At 45.2% G+C, this 19433-nt stretch overlaps 1 protein-coding gene across 1 annotated transcript in view; it reads left to right on the top strand.

Moving 5' to 3' along the window:
* NDUFA13 (NADH:ubiquinone oxidoreductase subunit A13) overlaps positions 1–18727 on the top strand; it is a 35241-nt gene extending 16514 nt beyond the window's left edge. Inside the window, exons 2-5 of the mRNA XM_073592316.1 lie at positions 9498–9576; positions 16802–16873; positions 17392–17461; positions 18551–18727. Coding sequence (XP_073448417.1) covers positions 9498–9576; positions 16802–16873; positions 17392–17461; positions 18551–18670 — 341 coding nt within the window. The 3' untranslated portion in view covers positions 18671–18727. The remainder of the gene's footprint in view (positions 1–9497; positions 9577–16801; positions 16874–17391; positions 17462–18550) is intronic.
* The last annotated feature ends 706 nt before the right edge of the window (positions 18728–19433 follow it).

The following is a 19433-nucleotide window of genomic DNA, read 5'->3' as shown; positions in this document are numbered from 1 at the left end:
ACTCGTGGAATGGCGACAAACTACAGTACCTAAGATTCCATAGGCGACACTTTAATTTTTTTTTACGGTTACCAGGTTGGAGTTACAGAGGAGGTCTAGTGCTAGAATTATTGCTCTCGCTCTGACGATCGCGGCGATACCTCACGTGTGATTTGAACACCGTTTTCATATGCGGGCGCGACTTCCGTATACGTTTTCTTTGCTGCGCGAGCTTGCGGGGACGGGGGCGCTTTAAAAAACTTTTTTTCTTATTTATTTTAATGTTTATAAATTGTGTTTAAAAAAAAATTTTTTTTTTGATCACTTTTGCTGTCACAAAGAATGTAAACATCCCTTTTGACAGTAATAGGTGGTGACAGGTACTCTTTATGGAGGGATCGGGGGTCTAAAAGACCCCTGATCCCTGCTTTGCACTTCACAGTATTCAGATCGCCGAAAACGGCGATTCTGAACGCTGTGTATCTTTTTAAAACCGGTGCCATTGGCAGCCGAGTAAACGGGAAGTGACGTCATTAAGTCGCTTCTGCGTTTACAATTAGAAGGCTGGAACGAAGCTGTGGGCCGCCGGAGGCAGCTGATTGGTCACCGGGCCTCCCGATGGCACGGGAGGCCCGGTGGGAGCGGCGGGAGGGGGGGACGTCCCCTCCCGCTCCTCTGGTATAACAGCTGAGCGGCTTTTTGCCACATCGGTTGTTATATCTGGATAGCCGGTCGCCCACTGTAAACAACGGTACCAGGATGATGCCTGCAGCTGCGGGCATCATCCCGGTATAACCCCGGAAAGCCGAGTACGCACATCTGCATAAGCTCGGCGGGAAGGGGTTAAATACCACCAAAAGAAAGCTCTATTTGTGTGGAAAAAAAAGGACAACAATTTCATATGGGTACAGTGTTGCATGACTGAGTAATTGTCATTCAAAGTGTGAGAGCACCGAAAGCTGAAAATTGGTCTGGTTAGGAAGGGGGTTTAAGTGCCCAGTGGTCAAGTGGTAATGAGGAAAAAAAATTAACTTAAATGATTTTAAAAGAACACAAAGAGTGAAAAATTTAAGGGGGTCTGAATACTTTCCGTCCCCACTGTATGTGGAATTGCACCCCAAAATACATTTTGCTGCTTCTCCTGAGTACGGGGATACCACATGTGTGGGACTTTTTGGGAGCCTAGCTGCTTACGGGGCCCCGAAAACCAAGCACCGCCTTCAGGATTTCTAAGGGCGTAAATTTTTTCTTTCACTCCTCACTACCTGACACCGTTTTGAAGACAATAGAATGCCAAGATGGCACAACCCCCCCCAATGACCCCATTTTGGAAAGTAGACACCCCAAGCTATTTGCTGAGATGTATGGTGAGTATTTTGCAGCATCTCATTTGTTTTTGAAAATGAAGAAAGAAAAGAAAAATGTTTTTTTTTTTTTTCCTTTTTTTGAATTTTCAAAACTTTGTGACAAAAAGCGAGGTCTGCAAAATACTCACCATACCTCTCAGCAAATAGCTTGGGGTGTCTACTTTCCAAAATGGGATCATTTGGGGGAGGGGTTTGTGCCATCTGGGCATTCCAAGGCCTCTGAAACTGTGATAGGTAGTGAGGAGTGAAATCAAAAATGTATACCCTTAGAAAGCTTGAAGGCGGTGCTTGGTTTTCTGGGGCCCCATACGTGGCTAGGCTCCCAAAAAGTCTCACATGTGAGAAGATCTCTCCTCTGCCCTCAAAGCATCTGACCACACCAAGATCGGTGTGATAAAATGCTTTCCCAATTTCCCAATGGCGCTGTTTACATCCGGCAAAATCTAAGTCATGAAATGCTTGTAGCTTCCAGTTTCTTAGGCCATAGAGATGATTGTAGCCGTTCTGGTCTCTGATCGGCTCTATGGTCAGCTGGCGGAACCACCGGCTGCATTCTCAGGTTCCCTGTTGGGACAGGAGAGCCAGAGAAAACCATGGAATACCGTGGGGAGGGGGGGGGGGGGGGCCTCTAGGATTGCTTTTACATGAAAGCCAACCGCTGGCTGAAAAGAATGATACCTAAACCCGCAGGCATCATTCTGGTATAAAGTCCAGCAACATACCAGTTGCTGGTCCTTGTTGGACATATATTGTTTTTTTTTTTTTTTTATGCAGCCTGTGGGCTGAACGAAGAAAAGAGATTGATTGGTGGGTATGCCCACCATTAGAATACCTCCCTTCATCCACCCACTTCTAATGATGGGCATACATGCACCATTTTGTTTTTAACTGTGGTGGTAAAATCACCTCCTACAGCGCTGGAGTCACGGCTTTATGTATCGTGGGAGCAAACGCTGTTGCTGTCAAGATAAAAAAAATCCGCGCTGTAGCTGAATGGCGTACCTGAAAACAAAGATGGTTAACAATAAAACACAGTAAACAGTAAAGTATAAAAAAAATGACATACCTGAAAAGCAAACATAATAACAATAAAACATTGCAGAATAGAATATAGTAAAAAAGAGCAGAACAATAGAGAGAGAGAGAGAACAATAAAACAACTATTTTTGTTTTTTTCATTTTATATAATTTTTTTTTTTTTTTTACACCTTTATTTGTAACTGTAACGGTTCGGTTCCAGGTTCGGGTCTCTCAAAATGCGCTGGCATCTTGGGAGACCCTGTGAAAGTGTGCCTAGTCTGTGCAGTCCTGTCCCCTACGCTAATAATCCACTAGTGTATGGTAGCGTTCAAAACATTCACCAATGCAAAGATCAGGACAGGAGGGACAATAAGGGCCCTTTCACACTGGGGCAGTTTGCAGGCGCTAATGCGCTAATAATAGCGCCTGCAAACCGACCCGCAACAGCCACTGCTGTCTCTCCAGTGTGAGCCCCGAGGGCTTTCACACTGGAGCGATGCACTAGCAGGACGGGAAAAAAAGTCCTGCTAGCAGCATCTTCGGAGCGGTGAAGGAGCGGAGTATACACCGCTCCTTCACTGCTCCTGCCCATTGAACTCAATGGGACAGCGCAGCTGCAGAGGCGCTTTGCGGTGGTTTTTAACCCTTTCTCGGCCGCTAGCGGGGGGTAAAATCGCCCCTGCTAGCGGCCCAATACCGACGGCAAAGCGCTGCTTACAATAACGGTGCTTTACCGCTCACCCCGCCCCAGTGTGAAAGGTGCCTAATAGCAGATGTCACGCCTATATCCGCTCTTGCTACAGACACGACATCTTTGGGGGGCTCGTTGGGTAGGGGTACTCGGGAGGACATACGGAAAATGCCGCTCATGAAGCCGGCTTACTGCATTTGGATTGGGAAGGTGAGGTGGAGCACCGTCTGGAAACAGAAGGGCTCTGACGATCTCTTCCTGGAATTTAAGGAAGGATCCAGTCCATCCTGAAGCTCTGTATAGCACATGAGCAGTCAGCAAAGCCAATTGAAATAAGTATACAGACACTTTTTTGTACCAGCGTCTGGCCTTACGGGCAACTAGGCACCGCCGCCAACAACTGGTCGTTGAGGTCCACCCCTCCCATATTTTGGTTATATTCGTGGACACAGAGGATTTTCTCCACAACAACAGTCGCCGTAGGAATTTGGACCATCGTGTCTGCATGAAGGGAGGACAGAATGAAAACATTCTTCTTATCCCTCCACTTCACAGCAAGCAAGTTATTACATTTCAAGCAGGCTCTCTCCCCCAGCCTAAGACGGGAATCTACAAGCCACTGGGTAAAGCCCCGGCGATTAGATCGCACGGTGCCACATGCGCCAATCTGATGATCAAACGGGTGACTAAAAAGTGGCACGCTTGTGTAATAATTGTCCACATACAAATGGTACCCCTGTCCGAGTAAGGGTGACACCAAGTCCCACACAATCTTGCCAGCGCTCCCTATGTAATCTGGGCAGTTCTGCGGCTCTACGTGACTATCTCTTCCCTCATAAACCATAAAACTATATGTATAGCCTGTGGCCCTGTCACAGAGCTTATACATCTTGACCCTGTATCTGGCACGCTTGCTGGGAAGATACTGTTTGAAAAACAAGCGGCCAGAAAACTTAATCATGGACTCATCAATGCAGACAACTTGATGGGGAGTAAACAAGGCTGCAAAACGTTGGGTGAAGTGGTTTACGAGGGTCCGAATTTTGTAGAGCCGATTGTTTCCAGGGTCTTCACGAGGACGACCGAGTTCATTGTTGTAGAAATGCATGAACCGCAAGATCTGCTCATATCGTGCCATGGTCATGGAGGCAGAGAACATGGGCATATGGTGAATTGGGTCAGTGGACCAATTTGACCACAACGTACTTATTTTAACTATGCCCATGTCGAGGGATAGGCCCAGAAAGGTCTTAAATTCGGAAACCGTAATTGGTTTCCAATCTCTGGCAAGGGACGACTGGGGATTAGCGGTGATGAATTGACCAGCATACAAATTACTCTGGTCCACAATAGATCTATAGAGATCTCCGGTGAAAAACAGTGAATAAAAATCAAGTGACGTAAAATCAACTGTTTCCACCTGAATTCCGGGTTGGCCAGTGAATGGGGGGGGGGAAGTACGGATGCTGCAGAAGTGGTGGGCTCCCAACTAGGATTGGCAAATTCTGCAGGAAGGACACTATGGGCACGACATGCCTGTCTTCTTGGTGGCAGGAGGACACTACTTGTGCTTGCCAGCTTGAACTGCCCTTATGGGACTCGCCACGTCACCACGTGATACTGCAGTGCTGGATGTACAACCAGGGTGTACTAGGCCGCTGGTGCTTGCCAGTTCACCAGAAGGATGAGCGGCACTAGTACTTCTCTGCTCCTTACGAGAGCCCTGCGGTTCTTGCACCTCAACAGCAGAAGAAGATTGGGGTCTGGTACACCTGACCTTGGCAGGGACCACAACTCCGTCATCAGAGCTATCTGTCATGGAGCCGCTGTCGTCTACAGGATCGTATTCTGAGCCTGAATCTGACAGATGAGTGACTTCCTCTTCACTATCTGTCATGCTTAGAAACGTGTAGGCCTCTTCGCTACTGTACCTTCGATTTGCCATTTTGGGCTCTAAATTTACAGGTACAGTAGTGAGACTCACAGGTAAAAAAGCTCCTAGGCTGTCAGCAACTGTATCAAATGCTAACAAAAAAACTGTTAGCGATCGCAGGAATCAGGCCTGACTCTGCGAACGCTGCAGTTATGTGTTTAGTGTTTTGTAAGTGACAGTGATCGAATGATACTGCACTTGAGTGGGCTGGGCGGAGGGGCAAAACGCAGGTGCTAGCAGGTATCTGAGCTGATCCCTCTAACATTGCTTTTTTGGGAACCTTAAACTGCTGGGACGCTAGTATAGATCTGATCAGATATTGATCTGTTCAGACACTATATCACTAAGGGAGGTGTATGCTTCATGCGTGGGTGTTAGCGGTACTGACACTAATTTGATGCTGCCTGGGGTGACGCTGACCCTAAAACCTAACTGATATCACCCGCCAGGCGATCAGGGGGTTAATTCTTTATTGGGTAATAAACGGCGGGTATAAAAAACAAACTAACCAGCGTCACCCTAACACTTTTACGGTGATCGCTGGTGAAAAGGTTAACTAGGGGGCAATCAGGGGGTTAAAACCTTTATTAGGTAGTATATGGGGGTACCTGACGCTATAAAAAGCTGATGGTGAGCCTAAATAACTAACAGGCTAACTAGCGTCACCCGTGACACTTATACGGCGATCAGAAAAATGATTGATTATTGACACTGGCGACGGGGTGAAAGGGTTAACTGGGGGGGCGATCAAGGGGTTAAACCTTTATTAGGGGGTACCCTAGACCTAAAGGGGCCTACCACTAATTGCCCTAACACTTAAAACAGTCACAAAATGACACCAATACAGTGATCAGTAAAAAAATAAAAACTGCTATTTTCTGTGACGGGGGGTGATTGGGGGGTAATTTATGTGCCTGTGTGTACTAGTGTTAGTGTGCTGTTGTTGCAAACTCACAGTGATGTCTTCTCTCCTCGTGCTCCGGACGAAAAGACCGACACGAGGAGAGATGACATTACTTCTTCTGTTTCTGTTTTCATTTCAGAAGCAGAAGAAGCTTCCCATTCTTCAGGAGCGATCGTGAGGGGGTGGCCATGAATCAGTGGCCTCCCCCTCAGGATGGACCGCTCCTGCAACGATGCCGACCGCCTCGGGCACCAGGGGAGTGGGAGGGGAGTAACGTACGGGTACGTTACTCTGCCTGCCCTGCCGTTCTGCCGACGTATATCATCGTGAGGCGGTCGGCAAGTGGTTAAAGTTGTTGTAAATCCTCACATATATCCAGTAAAATGAATAGCCTCAGATGATACACAGAGATGAAACAAATCCTCCTACATAGGTTTTACTTGTTTATCTGTAGTCTTCTCTACACCCCTTCAAAAGGGACAGATCATGTTAAAAATCTTTCTTTATCTGTCAGGAACACAGAGGAGGTGGAGAGGCTGCAGTTACACAGTGTGTGAGAGCTAATTGGGGAAAGGAACCCACACACACAAACTGTGTTGTGAATAGACAAGCTGTGTGCTAAGCTCCCTCCCCTAAACAAATTTATCTTGTATGTTGGGAAAATTCTCAGAAGTGACTCGTGCTGATAACCGAGTAATACAGCACCAGAGAGAAACGACACTTGAAGCTTTGGAGAGAGATAAGTAAACACTACAGATTTACAGTATGTGCTTCGGTCAGATTCCATGACTAAGGCCCCATTCACACTGGGGCGGTTTGCAGGCGTTATTGCGCTAAAAATACCGCCTGCAAACCGCCCCAAAACAGCCTCCGCTGTTTGTTCAGTGTGAAAGCCCGAGGCAGGAGAAGAAAAAACCTCCTGTCAACCGCATCTTTGGAGCGGTGAAGGAGCGGTGTATTCACCGCTCCTGAACCGCTCCTGCCCATTGAAATCAATGGGACAGCGCGGCTATACCGCGGCTATAGCCGCGTTATACGAGTGGATTTAACCCTTTTTCGGCCGCCAGCTGGGGGTTAAAACCGCATGGCTAGCGGCCGAATACCGCGGTAAAACAGCGCTAAAAATAACGCTGTTTTACCACCGACGCCCCCTACTTCCCCAGTGTGAAAGGGGCCTAAGGTTTACAACCACTTTAACTTATTCACAAGTCAAAACTATGTGCCATCCTCTGTCAGGTCTAATTTCTTGGTACCATTTACTGATTCTAGCAACTTGAAAAGGCGTTTAGATCCTGTGTTCAAACTGGGCATAGGATTGAAGAAACTCCATGGGGGTTAATTTTAAGATCAACATACTGTACATACTTTTTATTTAGCTATCTTGCTTGCACTTAAAGTGGAAGTTCAGCCATAACCTAACTAACTCTAATGCCGCGTACACACGAACGGACTTTACGGCAGACTTTGCCCGGCGGACGGGATTTCGTCGGACAATTCGATCGTGTGTGGGCTCCAGCGGACTTTGTTTTCTCAAAAGTTGGACGGACTTAGATTTGACTCTATCCGACGGACTCGAGTCTGGTCGAAAAGTTAGCTCGTCTGTATGCTAGTTAGACGGACAAAAAGCCACGCTAGAGCAGCTATTGGCTACTGGCTATGAACTTCCTTGTTTTAGTCCGGTCGTACGTCATCACGTACGAATTCGGCGGACTTTGGTTGATTGTGTGTAGGCAAGTCCGTTCATTCAGAAAGTCCGTCGAAAAATCCGCCGGGCAAAGTCTGCCTTTAAAGTTCGCTCGTGTGTACGCGGCATAAACCTACTTGCAGCCACATCATAATCTAATCCATCTAACCCCGTGAAGAAGAAATCTCTCTACATACCTTTTCTGAAGCTGATCCAGTCCAGTCTCCAACAGCGGATACTGTGTGTAGGAGGGAACCGACAATGTCTGGAAAATGACGTCACAGGGTTACTATGAGGCTTCTGTTGTCACCTGCCTCTCCTGCACATGCCTACACACTGAAGCTGCCACTTTAGCGTGGGACCAAACCATAGCGGCTGCAGAACAGGTACTGTAGGTATAGAGATTTCTTCTTTACAGGGTCAGATAGATTAGGTTTAGAATGTGACTGAGAGTAGCTTTAGAGTAAGACCCCTTTCACACTGGAGGCGTTTTTCAGGTGCTTTAGCGCTAAAAATAGCACCTGTAAAGCTCCTGAAAAAAGCCTCATCTGCATTCCCAGTGTGAAAGCCCGAGTGCTTTCACACTGGGGTGCTGCGCTGGCAGGACGTCAAAAAAAAGTCCTGCAAGCAACTTCTTTGAGGCGCTTTAGGAGTGGTGTACACACCACTCCGAAAGCACCCCTGCCCATGGAAATCAATGGGCAGCGCCTCGTCAGCGGCGCTTTGCATTGCCCTTTAACCCTTTATTCAGCCGCTAGCGGTGGTCAAAAGCGTCCCGCTAGCGCCCGAAAAGAGCTGCAAAAAGGGCCGTAAAGCGCCGCTAAAACTAGCGGCGCTTTACCACTGATGCCCGGGCGCTGGCAGTGTGAAAGGGCTCTTAGTTTTTGGCTGACTTCTACTGTAACCACTTGCCGTCCGTGCTATAGCCGAAAGACGGCTGCAGCGCGGACTTAATTTGCGGGGAGGGCGTCCATGGATGTCCTCCCGTGTTTGAGCCTGCTCGCCCTGTGATCAGCAAGTCTGAGATTTGGCTGATCACAGATCGGAGTAAGGGGTTGATCCTGACCCCCTACCATGTGATCAGCTGTCAGCCAATGACAGCTGATCATGTGATGTAAACAGAGTCGGTAATCGGCTATTTTTTCTCCTCTCGCTGGTAGCGTGAGGAGGAAAAAAAAGCCGATCACCGGCAGCTGCGAGAGGGACATCGGTCCCGATCGTGGAGAGCCTCTGCATAGGCTTCTGTGCCCACCAGCACCACCTACTAGTGCCCACAGTGTCACCCATCAGTGCCGCCTATAAATCACCAATCAGTGCGTCATCACCAGTGCTGCCTATCAATACCAGTGCCCGTCAGTTGTGCCCATCAGTGCAGCCTCCTCAGCGAATATCAATTAAGGAGAAAAACTGCCCGTTTGCAAAATTTTATAACTAACTATGAAACACGTTTTTTTTTATTTCTGTCTTATTTTGTTTGTTTGGCAAAAAATAAAAATATGTGATTAAATACCACCTAAAGAAATCTCTATTTGCGTGAAAAAAATGATAAAAATTTCATTTGAGTACAGTGTAGCATGACCGCGCAATTGTCATTTAAAGTGTGACAGCTCTAAAAGCTGAAAATTGGTCTTGGCAGGAGGGGGATTTAAGTGCCCAGTAAGCAAGAGGTTAAGCCTAAATGGCCATCTTGAAAAAAAAAAAATGCAAAAGAGTTCTGTCACTTGTACCAGGCGTATCTTTTACAGAAGCAATATGGTTAGAGGTTTTTCCACTTAATGCCCAATATGGACACCTTATTGAGATGCTTGCTTATAGAATGCAAGCATATACTTTCATCGGAAAACGTTCTTGCCCATTTGGGTGTAATATTTTGTCTAAAGGGTTATATAATATTGTAAATAATGTCTCCTTTTTTGCAGGTTATACTATGTTTGCTATGGGTATAGGAGTCATGATGTTTGGCCTTTGGAGCATTGGCAAGTGGAATAGAGAAAGGAGGTATCTGAAATTCTGTGGACTGCTGAATCTTTAAACTAAAATGTATGCTTTATTATATGCATGCTCGGAGTCCCATTTACAGTCAGAGGAATTAAAACAATGCAACCAACAGAAATAGCACATACAGGGGTAAACACAATACGTATATTTAATACATGGAATACTCAGGAGATATTTAGGAAGAAAACACAGAAACCAAGAGGGTGTCCGTAGAGCTAAAACGTGGATATGGGATAGCTGAATGAATTTGGGAGAGTCTAAGCACCATATAGTAATGTCGTGCTTTTATACGGCTGACTCAGTCACTGGATGTCATCTTATTTTCCGTTTCCCTAAGGCTTCATGTGCACGGGACGTATTTACAACCTCTCCTGAACGATATAACTTGACAGATAGTAACTCACGTTTAAAACGTCCGTTTTGCCACATTTACATGCCGCGTTTGCCATGTTTTGCCGCGTTAGCGATTAGAAGCATTTTGAAATTTTTTTTTTTTTTTTTAAATCTCCAAAAATGAAAAACGCCTGTAAACGAAACGTGGCTAAACACGAGTTACTGCATTTAGTCGCTTTTAGAAGCCTCTAAACTCAGCTTCTGAACCCATTTTTTTTGCTTTCTTAAAAAGCCTCTAAACTCTACTGCCTAGAAATGACCCTGAGTACATTTACTGATAAGAGAACATAGAGGAGGGTTCAGGAGCAGTTGAAAAAAATGCCCAATTGCTCCTAAATGTCAGTTTTACCAGCAGCAGTGTACATGAGGCCTAATTCTCTTTCAGGACAGCAAACGTAGAGATGATTGGTTCCTCCCTCTACAGGAAACAAGCAGAAAAAAAAAGACTAATGGACAAGAATACTGCTGTGGCATATTACCTCTCTCAGGGAGTCAAACGTGAAATGAGTTTTTTAGTCCTGTTTGCAGTTGTGATGCAAATGGGTGCATATGCCCCATTCTGTCTGCATCTGTGTACAGTAGGTCTGCATGTAATCTGCAAGGTCATTCATTGTTGTTTTTTTTTCCATCTGGGAGACTTTTGGCCCTCTGTAGACATAAGGATGTCTACTTGCATGTCCCCTTCTTTTCATCGGATCTACACTAGTAACACTACTAGGTGCTTCCCTTTTGATATGTTCACTGCACCTCAGATATTCACCTAGATATTAGCTCCTGTGCCCACAGGGCATCCACTTAATAGCATACCTGGATGATCTTCTAGGGCAGTGGTTCTCACCTCTATCCTCAGGACCCACTAACAGGCCAGATTTTAAGTATTACCTTGGAGAGATGCAGACTAGAATACTGCAATCGCTGAGCAGCAAATGATATTGCCTGTGATGTATTTAAGTTATCTTGCAAACCTGGCCTGTTGGTCTTGAGGACAGGAGTTGAAAAACACTGTTCTAGGGGAACAATCAGAAAAGATTTTGTCACTTTAAATCCAACTGACTGTTCAGACTCAACAGAGCATTGTTGAATTCTGACCCTTCAGAGGTTGCGTTGGAACCTACTCGCTGCTTTGAGTTTCTGGGTCTCCATTTACATACTAGTCAGTCTGCATAACAAGATAAGCTCCTGACACTTCTTCCATATTCGGACTGTGCAGTCCAAGAGCTGTCCAATCTTGCCACTGCATGAGGGTTCGGGGAATAATGGTTGACTTATTTGAGGCAGTTCTGCATCCCTAATTCCACTTCAGACTATCACAATTCAACATTCTTGCTGCATGGGACAAGAAACCACAATCTCAGGACCTACAGATACACCTGACACCCAGGCCCAGGTTGTCTTTGGCCCGATGTCCGAGGAATCCAGCTCTGGAGTTGGAGGGGAATCTTCCTAATTTAGGTCTAAAAGATTCTCACAAAAGATGTCAGTCTGACTGGCTGGGGAAAAGTCATTGGATACCCCTTTGGTGCCTGGGTCTTGATCTCAAGAAGAAACTTGTCTCCAGATCAACATACTGGAGCTAGGGGTCATCTGGTTATCTCTTCAACACTTAGGCCCCTTTCACACTGGAGCGGTTTTCAGGCGGTATTGCGCTAAAAATACCGCCTGAAAACCGCCCCTAAACAGCCTCCGCTGTTTGTTCAGTGTGAAAGCCCGAGGGCTTTCACACTGAAGCGGTGCGCTCGCAGGACGGTAAAAAAAGTCCTGCAAGCTGCTTCTTTGGAGCGGGGAAGGAGCGGTGTATTCACCGCTCCTAAACCGCTCCTGCCCATTGAAATCAATGAGACAGCGCGGCTATACCGCGGTAATACCACGGCTATAGCCGCGCTGTACGAGTGGATTTAACCCTTTTTCGCCCGCCAGCGGGGGTTAAAACCGAACCGCTAGCGGCTGAATACCGCTGCAAGAACGACGGTACAGCAGCGCTAAAAATAGAGCTGTTGTACCGCCGACGCCCCCACCGCCCCAGTGTGAAAGGGGCCTTAACCTCTCGACTGCAAAGTCATCCAATCCCGATTTAGTGCCACAGCTCCTCCCTCATCTGCTCTGTTTTTAACCTGGTGATCTGGCCAGCAACTCATTATTAGCGTGTCCCCACTCTGGATGAATAAGCACAAATGAACAAAAGACAGCATTTCCAGTCTTGGGGGATGGTAGTGTTTAAATATACTAGCAGATTAAAATACACTAACCAATTGAAGCCAAACTCCAGTTTACACTTTATAATCAGTTACAGAAAAACGTTTTTTGTTTTCCTTTTTAGGATAATCCTTTTATATAAATAAAGCTAATCATGTTAGGGCTCTTTCTTACAGGCAGTCCGCCCGATGGACTCCGATTTGCTCAGCGGGGGATTGATCCGCTGACCCTCGCTGAGTAGGTGGATTACAGGCCCGTCTCTGCCCACTGTTCAGAAACTGACCTGTCAGAGCCCCACTCTCCTCTATAGGAAGATCGGATGTCCGATATTATCCAGTCCACCAGACAGATGGGAAAATGGGGTCTTCATCCGTCTGGATTTCACGGACAGGATCGGATATCGGTGGATGTCAGCGGAGATGTCACCGCTGACATCTGCCACTCCATAGAGGTGAAAGGAGTGTCCAATCAGGTCCTCCTGAAAAACTGACAGGCGGACCTGATCAGAAAGCCTGTGTGAAAGGGGCATAAAGCACTCCTGCTAGTGTTAGATTTTGTCTCATCCAAACTGATACATTTTAAAGAGAGCTTGTTCTTTTGAAAAACAGACTTACTGGCTGAATCACCAGATGAAAATGAAGGGGAAAAAAATCCTAAAAAATAAAATGAATGCAGCCATAACATCTAAGAATTGGTAAGCTGCTATAAAATGTTTGGGTTTATTACTGCTTAAACAGCATGGCTGTTGAAACCTGAGTTCTGTGAGTTAGCAGCCTGTCCAGTTCTGTCATTTTTTATGCTCCTCTAATTTAAGAAATCCACCACTTGCATGGTCTATCCCGGTGTAGCACTCTTGGTGTGGGGCAATGAAATTCTACCCAAGAAACCTAGGATCTCAGCCTGGTTCTTTTTGGCTCTTCTAAAACTGACCTTTTGAGAGAGATTCCTCTGTCAACACTCATCCACAGGGTTTCTTCAGCATTGCCATAACTTCTGCAGGGCGAGTTCTGAGTTTGCGTCCCCTTTCTTGTTCTACATGGAAACAAGTTTGTATTGAGCCCTAGGTCGCCTTTTTGGTTACGGTGGTTTCCTCCTTTCACATTAATTAGGATTTTGTACCTTCTTCCCTCTGTCCTGCTCCTTTTTCTCCATTGTACTGGATGTTGTATGAGCTGTTCAAGTCTTCCTCACTTTCTTTTCATCATATCTGAAGGTCCCCGTGAGTGACTGCCTGACTCTTGTTACATCATTTCTAGATAGCTTAGGCAGTTCTTCATTCAAACCTATAAGGTTTTGTCATTTGCTATCAAGGCACACTTCATTAGATCAGTTTGTTCCTCTTTGGTTTTTTAGCATTGGGCATCTATTTCCTAGAGTGATACTGAAGCCAGACCCTATGTATATACAAAAGGTGACTACTTTAGTTCTTAGGACCTAGGTAGTCATTCTGCCTGCCTTATGCAATAGTCCTGTAGACCCAAAGAAAGAGTTTCCATTCTTCAGATCACATGTATCCGGCCCTTGGGCAATTTCATGTGGTCCTCGCATCCAGGGCTTTTTTTTTATTTATTTTTTTTCTGGAAAGTGGCTTTCGTTTCCTGCTCACCACTGCCACTTGTGAACACAGAAGCCTTCTGTATTTGCAAGGACAGCTTTCCTCTTGGCTCTCACAGATCCCTGCCTGAATGGCACTCCTGGCGAGGACAAGGGAGGTGCAGGGTGGGATGGGGCATTGTGTATCACATAGTAAACTGCACTGATCCCTATCTGTGCCCAAACGCAAAGATGCTGACCAATAATCTCCCTGCAAGTGAGAGAGAGATGGTGCCGCCTACACTGCCGGGAGGTGCTAGAGTCGGGCTGGGTAGGTTAAGATGCGAGGAAGCTTCTTTTTGGGGGCGGGGGGAGATGTGTACAGAGGTAGAGGATGAAGGAGAGTGGTGCAGAGGCCACAGCCTAGGAGAAGTGTAAGTGAGAAGTTGATAACCTGTGAGGGAGCTAAACCCTTTACACTGTGCATAGCACACCCCCAAACCCTGCACTCTGAATGTAGAGCACTCCACAACCTTGCAATCTATACACAGCCCACACCTGAAATCTGTGCATAGCGCACCCCAGAAACTGCACTTTGTACACAGTGCATTCCTGAACGCAAAACCTAATGCACGCCTAGTATTTAGAGCCCCCTACTGTGCAATTTTGCCACACCCATTGTTCAGTGCTGTTTGGGGGGGGGATGTGGTTACATTACTGCGGCTATTCTCTAGGAAAAAAGCCCTGGATAAATTTATATTGTCTTACTGATACAACCGGGCCTTTGAGGGCAACCATAATGCTGATGCGGCCAGCAATAAAATTTAGTTTGACACCCCTGCTTTAGATATTTAGATAGTCCTCTATCTAGAAGCTACTAGATGCTTCAGAAGATTGAATTATCTTCTTTTTGGTTTCAGTGGTACAAGTAGGAGCTTACAAACCTCGCAAGGCCATTGCTGCCAGACGGATTAAACAAGCTATAGCCTTTGTTTTCCAAGAAGTATTTCAAGTGCCTCCTTAAAGCAGAGGTCCTCCCACCTCTGCAAAAATTAAAAGCCAGCAGCGCACATACTGCAGCTGCTGACTTTTAATAATCAGACACTTACCTATCCTGGAGTCCAGCGATGTCGGCACCGCAACTGATGCTTTCATCAGCTGTTGGGTACATGCCGCCTCCATTACAAGTAAGGTAACACGGCAGTGTAGCCTTACGACTTCGCCGGGAACCCTACTGTGCATGCGCGAGGCTCCGCTCCTCTCTCCTACTGGCCCGGCAGTCGAGGGAGCCCGAACGGTGACAAATATCTGCGGCTGAGGATCCCAGAAGTGGGGACAGGATACCTGTGAAAGACAGGTATCCTGTCCCCCCTTCCACCCCACCCCAATTAATGGGGTGGGCAACTACCTGTTAAATGAGGTTTAGTGTAGAAAAATTTAAAATAATGCATTTGGGTGGCAAAAATATGAATGCAATCTATACACTGGGGGGAGAACCTCTGGGGGAATCTAGGATGAAAAAGGACCTGGGAGTCCTATTAGATGATAGGCTCAGCAATGGCATGCAATGCCAAGCTGCTGCTAACAAAGCAAAACAAATATTGGCATGCATTAAAAAGGGGATTAACAAGAGAGAGCAATAATTCTCCTGCTTCACAAGACTGGTCCGGCCGCACCTAGAGTATGCTGTCCAGTTTCGGGCACCAGTCCTCAGGAAGGATGTACTGGAAATGGGGCGAGTACAAAGAAGGGCAACTAAGCTAATAAAGGGTCTGGAGGATATTAGTTATGAGGAAAGGTTGCGAGCACTGAACTTATTCTCTCTGAAGAAGAGACGCTTGAGAGGGGATATAATTTAAATTTATAAATACCGTACTGGTGACCCCACAATAGCGATAAAACTTTTTTGCGGAAGGGAGTTGAACAAGACACATGGCCACTCATTAAAATTAGAAGAAAAGCGGTTTAAACTTAAACTGCGTAGAGGGTTCTTTACTGTAAGAGCGGCAAGGATGTGGAATTCCCTTCCACAGGCGGTGGTCTCAGCCGGGGGCATTGATGGTTTCAAAAAACTATTAGATAAGCACCTGAATGACCGCAATATACAGGGATATACAATGTAATACTGACATATAATCACACACATAGGTTGGACTTGTGTGTTTTTTTTTCAACCTCACCTACTATGAAAGGTGCCAAATGTACTGGAGAGGGGGAAGGAGTACAATGAGTGGAAGTTCCACTTTTTGGTGGAACTTCACTTTAAAGTGAATTCTACCACATCTTTCCCATCTTTCAAACTTCATGGGTAGGAAAGGTGGGAGCAAGTCTGCAGGGGGGCTGTTTGGTCTAGCTAAGATACCTTCATCAAACTCTTTAGAGGTTCTCTTGCAACAGGACGGGTAAAATTCTACAGGCAGATTTGGCAGAAGGTAGGATTTATTACTTCTCCTCTCAGGTTGCTGTCCTGGAGGATGATTGGGGAAATTCCCAGTTAGCCTTACCAGTAATGGAATTTCTAGTGTTTTTTTCAGGACAACAAGCCTGTTTCCTACTTTTTTCCCTTTTTGTGGCTGTTTTATACTTTTTTCCCCTTTTACACTGATGGAGGCAGTCTACTTTTATCTCATCTGAGGAATGAGGGGGTGGGAGGATTTCATGGTTTCTGCTTGCCTTTCCTGTAGAGGGAGGATCCAATCATCTCTCAGGTTGTTTTGGAAGATTTCTAGAAATACTAGGCATTTGTCCATCTTGGCCCACTCAAACTCAAAATGCAACAAATTACATGCTGTGGAGTTACATGAACTACACTATAGTCCCCCTACTGAGTGATGGCATCTGTTAGCTGAAAGTCCTGGTTTCTCAAACTATATTCATCTATTTCCCACAGAAAACTATTTCATTGATATTTGATTAAATGTGCATCAGATACTATATACTGCTAGAACCCCTTGCTAAACTATACCCCAAAACTCTTTTTTGTAAACCAGTAGTGTTCCCTTTAATTTTTAATATTCATAGTAAGGCCGTTAGTTGTTATTTCCCTTTTCTATAATGACCTTCATCTTACCTCCTGTTATTTTTTGTTTTTGTTTTTTTAATCCAGACGACTATACATTGAAGAGCTAGAGTCTCGAATTGCACTAATGCCTTTAATCCAGGCAGAAGATGATCGGAGGTAATTCCTTTATCTGTACTCTTTCCCAGTAAAGACATTCTATCCTTATTGGTGTACTACGTTAAATAAAATGTTATATCATTTGCATCTATGTCAGCAACCATTTCAGCCTCTAAACTTATCAGTGGATCTAAGGGTAGGTGTGCATAGGTTTTTGTACTGCATCTGAGCCCTTCCTGCCTCCTGCTGCGCTTGTTGGGGCTCAAATGAAAGTTGGAATCACCTTTCCACTCTTCTTGAGGATTCTTAGAACTTTTATAAGCTTGTGATATACTAGCCAGTATAGGCAAATTATAAAACAATATCAGAAGTAAAAACAAATGCTATAGGGAGGGACCTTGTGTCCTATGTGTGGATGCACTGTACTGTCCTTGTTTGCAGGTTACTTTTTTTTTTTTTATTTTTATCTAGATTGCTAGGTTTAGTTTATGGATAGTATTTTTGAAAATGATTATGGTGAATACGATTGTTTTGCCTGCACACAGTTTCGACCTTCGTAACTGCTTTTCTTTTATAAGGGTCATACGGACTTTACGAAAAAATTTGGAAGAGGAGGCCATTATTATGAAAGATGTCCCAGGCTGGAAGGTAGGAAAACCAGTTTCTGAGTTTCTTGATTTTATTGCAGGGGTTGTAAAAGCAGAAGGTTTTTTTATCGTTTTATCTATCTGTGCAGCAGGCCCCACAATACTTGCCTGAATCCCATCTCTCTCCAGCGTTGTCCACGAATGCCTCGGCCATCCGGGACTCTCTCTCCTGATTGGATGAGACATAGCAGTGGCACCATTGGCTCCCGCTGTCAATCAAGCTCAGTTAACCAATCGGGGGAGAGAGAGGGGGTGGGGCCGAACCACAGCTTGGTGTCTGAATTGACACACGGAGCTGCAGCTCAGCTTGGGTGCCCCCACAGCAAGCTGCTTGCTGTGGGGGCACTCGACAGGAGGGTGGGGGCCAGGAGCTCCAGCCAGGGACACAAGAAGAGGAGGATCCAGTCTGCCCTGTGCAAAACCACTGCACGGAGGAGGTAAGTTTAACATATTTGTTATTTTATTTAAAAAAGAAAAAAGACTTTGCAATAACTTTAAGGACTTTAATCACGGGCCAGGCCAAAGGGGAAGCAGAAGTGGAGGCTGCCTTGGGCCCTTCAGTAGAAGGGCACGAAATGGCAGATCATGCAACTTATGCTGCTAATGTAGCTCACAGCTCATGATGTGGGGGGAAGGGGGGGCTTTTGGGGGGAACGCACGTTGGCTTTTTTGCTAAAGGATCCAGTCCCAGCATTGAGATTATTGGTTTGACTGTAAAGTGAAATGTGAATAGTGTTCTCTTTAGTGGCGATTTGTTGCTCACACGTAAGTTCCTACAAGGCACAGTGATGATGACATGGGGGACAAAAGGCTTCTATTTGGAGTACAGGGTCACTATAGGCAGTGTAATACTTTGTATTTTATAGTGTTGCTATTAATGATTTAAAAACTTTGTACAATACATTTCAGTTGACTTAAACCATTCTATTCAGTACAGTGCCAAATAAACAAAATTGAGTCTTTATGTGCTTAAGTATTGTTTGTGTAAAATGACCTGGGAAGTCGTTTTCTCTCCTTTCCTTCTTCTTTTTTTTTTTTTTTTTCTTGTTAGAACAAGGTCCGTTTTTTACATGTGATGTTTCTCTGACAGGTTGGAGAATCTGTTTTTCATACAGCCCGCTGGGTGCCTCCTATTTTAGATGAGTTGTACAACCTGCGCTCCGAGGAAGATTTTGATAATGAAAAACATGGTTTCAGGTGGTATGTTTGAACCTCCTCCCATCTTGACTGCAGTTGTAACATAAAAAATAAATCTGCATTTCAGATACTTGACTCTCAGATCTCTCATTGCATAGTGACACATACATTTTGGTGATTTCTGGGGGTTTATAATGTTTTTGTTTCTTCAGAGTACAGCGATATTATATGCCAATTTACTTACTGGATTTGCCACTCTAACAGAAGAAATTAGTGAAACGTCATTAAGCACCCCCCTTCCGTGTGTGTGTTACTCTTTTTCTACATGAAATTAAACCATTGAAAATTCACTTTATGTATCGTAGTATTCCCACATTATGCTCCATCAACCATTTAATTTCAATTGCCTTCTTTCCTCAAAACATGGAAGCTAATCGGTAAATTTTCTGATGACCAAACTTGTTGCTAAAAGCCAGCAACTAAGCTTTCATTTTATTCTCTAACCATCCCCCTCCATACTCTGACATCTGCAAGGAACTGTGACATGACTTTCATAGGTAAGGCTGTGTGGAGGTTTTTTTTTTTTTTTTTATTGTGGTCTGTGATTAAAGACCTAATGATACAAGGGTTTTCATTTTTGATTTTTCACTGCAAAATATTAGGTTGACTTTTAAACTACCTCAGCTCTTTTCATTCATCCATGGATTCCAAGAACCTAATAGGTGTAAACCAGGGGTCTCCAAACTTTCTAAGCAAAGGGCCAGTTTACTGTCCTTTAGGCTTTGGGATGGGCTGGACTGTGGTTAGTGGAAGGCAAGCAATGCCTCATCATAGGT

Source organism: Aquarana catesbeiana, linkage group LG01 (assembly GCF_042186555.1).
Source record: "Aquarana catesbeiana isolate 2022-GZ linkage group LG01, ASM4218655v1, whole genome shotgun sequence".
In the NCBI taxonomy this organism is placed as follows: Eukaryota; Metazoa; Chordata; class Amphibia; order Anura; family Ranidae; genus Aquarana; species Aquarana catesbeiana.
Note: the sequence above shows the minus strand (reverse complement) of the source record. Positions and strands in the feature narration are given on the sequence as shown.